This window comes from Narcine bancroftii, chromosome 7, assembly GCF_036971445.1.
Source record: "Narcine bancroftii isolate sNarBan1 chromosome 7, sNarBan1.hap1, whole genome shotgun sequence".
Lineage (NCBI taxonomy): Eukaryota > Metazoa > Chordata > Chondrichthyes > Torpediniformes > Narcinidae > Narcine > Narcine bancroftii.
The window spans coordinates 171,174,815-171,180,814 of NC_091475.1; the positions used below are offsets into that span (position 1 = coordinate 171,174,815).

At 37.6% G+C, this 6,000-nt stretch overlaps 1 protein-coding gene across 1 annotated transcript in view; it reads left to right on the top strand.

Annotated features, from left to right (window-relative positions):
- ddx10 (DEAD (Asp-Glu-Ala-Asp) box polypeptide 10) overlaps positions 1 to 5,737 on the top strand; it is a 199,686-nt gene extending 193,949 nt beyond the window's left edge. Inside the window, exon 18 of the mRNA XM_069891292.1 lies at positions 4,882 to 5,737. Within this exon, the coding sequence (XP_069747393.1) occupies positions 4,882 to 5,080 (199 nt within the window). The 3' untranslated portion in view covers positions 5,081 to 5,737. The remainder of the gene's footprint in view (positions 1 to 4,881) is intronic.
- The last annotated feature ends 263 nt before the right edge of the window (positions 5,738 to 6,000 follow it).

Genomic DNA, 6,000 nt, shown 5'->3' on the forward strand with positions numbered 1-6,000 from the left:
GCATGTGTGTCAGTCCGTATGTGCCATGGAGCGTGGTGATGCATGGGCATTCGGCTTGGCCCCAGCAGCAAGCGGTTGGAGCTGGGGCCAGTGCATCCACCAAAGGAGCATGCATGGGTGGTTTTGCATGTGTTAAATATAGGTTTCCCAGCCCACGTCATCACTTGGTGATCCAAGGAGGGTGAGTTAGGCAGCGATAATTTCTGTTGATTGTTAAGTTGCACTACATGCTACATTACTTGGACTGCTATATTAGAATGTTATAGGGATGTATAATGGAATGATACATGTTATGATTAATCGGTGTTTTACAGATTTTTGCTTTTGTGTTTATTTAATAAAGAATATTTTAGAAAATTAATTTGTGCTTCGTTACCGATTTATTCAAGAAACGCGTCACAGACAAATGCCTAACTTAGCCTCCAAGTGACTACATTTTATTGATAGAAATCACTACAATCTGCTTTTGTTAGAGGAAGAGGTTTGCAGATGAAATTTCAAGTCTGAGAAAGAGAATGAATATTAAAAGGGCAAGCCACATTCATAAACTCAACCCCATTCTGGAGAATGATATATTAAGAGATGCTGGGTGAATTAGCAGTGCAGCAATGCCAGAAGAGAATAAACATCCTGTCATACTGGCCAAGTATCTTTACATCTCTGATTTGATTCTTCGGGATATTCATGAAAAGGTGGCCCATTGTAGTCATAACCATGTGTTATCCAATCTACGCCAAAAATATTGGATTCCTGGTGCCACTGGGTCAATCTTAAAAATTTTGTCAAAATGTGTTGTTGGTCGGCATATAAATACGCCTCCTGGAAAACAGCAGATGGCAGATTTACCCCTGGATAGAGTCTCTCCTGATGAACCTCCATTCACATATGTTGGACTTGATTATTTTGGACCCTTTGGAGTAAAGTGTGGGAGGAGTGGCCTCAAAATGCTAAGGCATTATTTTCACACGTTTAGCCATGAGGGCATTTCACATTGAATTGGCATCACTTGATTCCTTCATGAATGCTCTTCAACGTTTTATTGCCAAGCGTGGTCAGGTAAACTAATTATGACCTGACAATGGTACTCACTTGTGGGGGTTCAACACAAGTTGAAGAAAGCGCTTATGGACTGGAATCAAGGTCAGCTTCATGATGACCTACTCCAGAAAGGAATCAGTTGGATCTTCCATCCCTCTGCTGTTTCGCACCATGGAAGTGTATAGGAAAGATTGATTAGATCAGTGTGAAAAGTTCTTAATTCCATCCTAGATGGACGGAATCTTAACAAGGAGGGTCTTCACACAGTTTTTTGTGAAGTTGAAGCCATCCTCAACAGTCGTCCAATCACTAAGTCTTCTACAGATCCAAATGATCTAGAAGCACTTACCCCAAATTATCTTCTGCGCCTTAAAACTAAGCCTTTGATGCAACCAGGGCTGTTTCAAAAGGAAGATATATATGCTCACCGCAGGTGGAAGCAGATGCAATTTATATTGGATTTGTTCTGGAAAAGATGGGTGAAAGAATATCTTCCACTGTTGCAGGAGCAACAGAAATTGTCTAAGATCAGGCGCAATTTCATGCCGTGATCATCGAGGACAATTTAGCACCTTGACATTCATGGTTGATGGGGAAGATTGTTGAAATCATTCATGACAAAAGGGGATTTGTACAGGGCGGAACTCCCATTGGCCTTAAAGGGGCGCGCGCAAGATTTAAATAAACAGTTCTACTGGCAACCCCACCAAGTTCAGTGGTGTGCTTTCTCTGTTGTAGCAGCCGCTATTATCAATACAATATAATCTCTTTGATTAAAATTCAGGGTACCTTGAATGAAATGATATGATTTAAGTGTAATGTATCTTTTTGAAATTTAACATGTATCCATATGAATTCTGTATTTTTGGATGTGAAATTTCAATAAAAATATTGAAAAGAAAAAATATAATAATTAGGGGCCAATATTGTAAGGGTTAAAATGTATTTCATGCTCGTAAGTAGTCTGTTTGTAGCTTCTGGAGGAAGTTCTGACAGATTCTATTGACCGTCTAACAATGTTTTAACGGCTTGTAACAATGTTTAACAACTTATAATAATGTTAACAATGTTTAATATTGTTTAAACTTGACTTTAGTATGAATTTGTTTGAACGAGTTGTAGACAACAACAACATTCTCTTATCCACCAAGTGACTATACAGGATTCCTCGTGCAAAATTCCCTAAAGGTTAACTTGTATGTATAGCCAGTGGTAAGAAAGACAAATATAATGCTAGCATTCATTTCAAGAGGAATAGAATATAAAATAGTGATGTAATGTTGACGTGTTAGAGGGCATTAGTCAGTTCAGACAGAGTATTGTGAGCAGCTTTGGCCTTCTTACCTATGGGTGATATATTTAATGGAGCAGTTAGTGCAATGCCTTTACAGAGCCAGCAATCGGGACTGGGTTTCGGTTTAAATCCTATGCTGTCTGTAAGGAGTTTGTACATTCTCCCTGTATCTCCATGGATTTTCTCCGGGGGGTTCAGTTTACTCCCACCCTTCAAAAACGTACGGGGGTTGTAGGTCAATTATATATAATTTGGGCGACACGGACTCATAGGGCCAAATTGGCCTGTTTCAGTGCTGTTTGTCTGATTTAATTTAAAATTTAATTTAGAAGGATGTGCTGATATTGGAGACAGTCCAGATGATGTTCACTAGAATGATCCATGGAATGAAAGGGTTATCATCTGAGGAGTGTTTAATGTCTCTGGGACTTTAGAAGAATGAGAGGGGATCTCATTGAAACCTATCAAATATTGAAAGGACAAATAGAGTGGCAAGGATGTTTCTTTTCATGGGGGAGTCTGAGACCAGAGAGCCTAGCCTCAGAAAACAAAAATATCCCTTTAGAACAGAGATGATGAGAAATTTCTTTACCTAGAGGATGGTGATCTTGTTTTAATTTAAATTTAGACATACAGCAGATTAACAGGCCATTTCAGCCCATGAGCCTGTACCGCCCAATTTACACCAAACTAATCTACACCCCCAGTATGTTTCGAATGATGGGAGGAAACTGCAGACCCTCAGGAAAACCCATGCAGGCACAGGTGTACAAACTCCTTACAGACAGCACGGGAATCGAACCCCGGTCCTGATCACTGGGTCTGTAAAGTCGATGCACTAAGCATTATGCCAACAGAACTGTGGAATTAATTGCTGCAGACAGCTGTAGAGGCCAAGTCATTGAAGATATTTAAGACATAGGTAGATAAGTTCTTGATTAGGAAGTGAATTGAGAGTTACAGGAAGAAGAATGGGGTTGAAAAAGATAGTAATTCATCCATGATGGAATAGTAAGGTGGACTCAATGGGCCGAATGGCCAAATTCTGCTCCAATGTCTAATGATCTTTCCATGGATGCTGTGTGACTTGCTGAGTTCCTCCTGCACCTTTGTGTAATATTTCAGTTTCTCCTATTCTGCTTGAGCGATAATTTGGAAATTGTATTAGTGATTGGAAGAAAACCAAGCATTTTTTCTAATCCACTACAGTTGAGGCTGAAAGAAAATGCAAGTTATAAAATACGCCCTTTGCAAATCTTATTTTATTAATATCATAGATATTATATGATGATTCACAGATAATGTGATCCACAGTTTGTAACAACATTGCCTTGGAGGGCTGCTCTACCCTGACGTGTGGCTGCTTCCTTATTTTTCCGCTGGCATTTCTCCAGTGTTGTGCAAATGTTTAAATCTACTTGAGTTGTTTGTTCTCTGCAATCTATTTAGAATGTCTTCTGTTTTTGTTTGAAGTCATTATCGTGCTAACTACACATTTCAAAATGAGATGTTCAGCAATCTGATATAAATTTAAGAACATTGTTTGAAACAGTTTTCAAACTACTTATAGACATTGATTTTGGCTACCTCAGTACTGGTTCAGGAGAATTATAGAAAGTAGCAGGTACTTATTTATAGTTTTTTTATATCACAGGGGGCATAAAATGAATGCTCATACTTTATTTCCCAAGATAGACAATTTTCAAACTAGAAAGCAAAAAGTTAAGTTGAGAGTGGAGAGATTTAAGAGGGACCTGAGGGGCAATTTTTCACTTCCAGAGTAGTCCATATCTGGAGCGAGCTGCTGGAAGAAACTATAGCAGTGGCTACGATTACAGTGTTCAGAAGGTATTTAGATGTATGGATAGGAAGGGCTTGGGTGGTATTGAGTCAATGCAGGCAAACAAGACTGGCCCAGAATGCCAACTGGATCAGCTTGAGAACTAGTTGAGCTAAAGGCCCTGTTCCATATTCTATGACTTTTCTAGATGTACAAATATTTTTTGAACATTTGCTGAGATGAGTGGTGTAAATTAATTAATAAGTACATGAGGGAGAAAGGAAATAAAGGACATATTAATATGGTAAGATGGATCTAAATTAATAATCCGGGGCATAAACTTTGACACGTACTTCCTGAGCTGAATGACCTGTTCCTCCGCTATGAAGACAAATATAATACTTTGAATATCTATTTTCCACTGTGAATTATTTCATTAGTTTCCAATGAATAATGAAAATGCATTAAATTTGTGTTTTGGTCAGTGCTTTTGAGCAATAACTTGAGTGGGATTAAATGATTTACAAGAAATACTTCATGGTCAATCTGCTGAAGGTAAGAATTAATTAACGGTGTAATTAGGTTTCTTTACAGGTGTGGCAATTACTGAGTCCTAGTATTGGTTATTGTCTGGTGTCACTTAGATTACCTTTCAGTATACTGAAATTTAACTTTCATATTTAATCATTTGTAACATTGTAATCTTGGCAATTTATTGCCATACATAAAGTTTGTTATTGATTTTTATATTGCTATATCTTCTATGCAGCAAATCAACAGAAGGAAAATTCAAAAGGAAGAGAAATAGCAGCAGCAGTAGCCATGACGAATGTGAGGAGATGACAAGAGCTCAGGAAAAAAGAATGAAGCCTGAAATTGATTCTGATGAGCACAGGCCACTGGACACTGGCCTCTCCTTGGCAGAAGATGAAGAGCTAGTACTTCATCTGTTGAAAAGCACAAACTAATTGCAATCCCTGGCAATTTTCTGGGTCAGTCCTTTTACTGTGCTAGCCACGTTCATGTAGTTACAATCAAACCAGAACAGGTAGGCTTGCTTGCCTGACAGTGATGAATGCTTACTGTGGGTTTCTGCAGATGTCTGCCAAAATGCTGTCTACTCTACAGCAATAGCTAAAAATCTTTTACTCCACAGGTCTTCAGTTTATCAGAAAGCTTTAATTATTATAACATCAGATTTATGTAATTGTCATTTTCTTTTGTACTTTATTTCTAATTAGCCAATTGGTGTTTTCCTATAACAAAGATCATTTGAGACAATTAAGCCAGCAAAGAGCATAGACTGAATATGATTGAAGCTTCTGATCAGTTTTAATCAAGTAAAGATACATGTCGATATTGATATTATCTTGAAGCTGGAAATTGATAAATACTGAACAAGAGCAAATAAAACACGTGCATATTAAATTTCACAAGTTGATCATTTAGATTATTTGTAATGAGAATATTTAAGAAATGTTTTTAATACAATTAAATGCTGTGTACTCCATTATTTAGCCTTCTCCATTCACAATAGAACCCTGATGAATCTGCCTCTAAAACCTGATATGTTTTATTCCATTTGTTCTTTTTTCTTTAATAAAGTTTACCCTTTGATTCTTTGAGTTAACATTTAGCAATGTGAGCTTGAGTTTCCCATGCACTTCTATGAATCCGAGGAACCATTGATATGTTTGAATGATACTGGCACTTTGAGGATTTTGAAACAGTATCAACAATGTGCAGAATGTAAGAAGAAAGAAATGTGAAAGCAAAATCTAGGAAAGACATAAGTGTTGTATGAGGATTTTAGGAAGCTTTTGAAAACAGGATTCACAAGGTAGTCATATGTTTGCTTGAGATTATGTAAGGAATCAGGTTGAGGTAC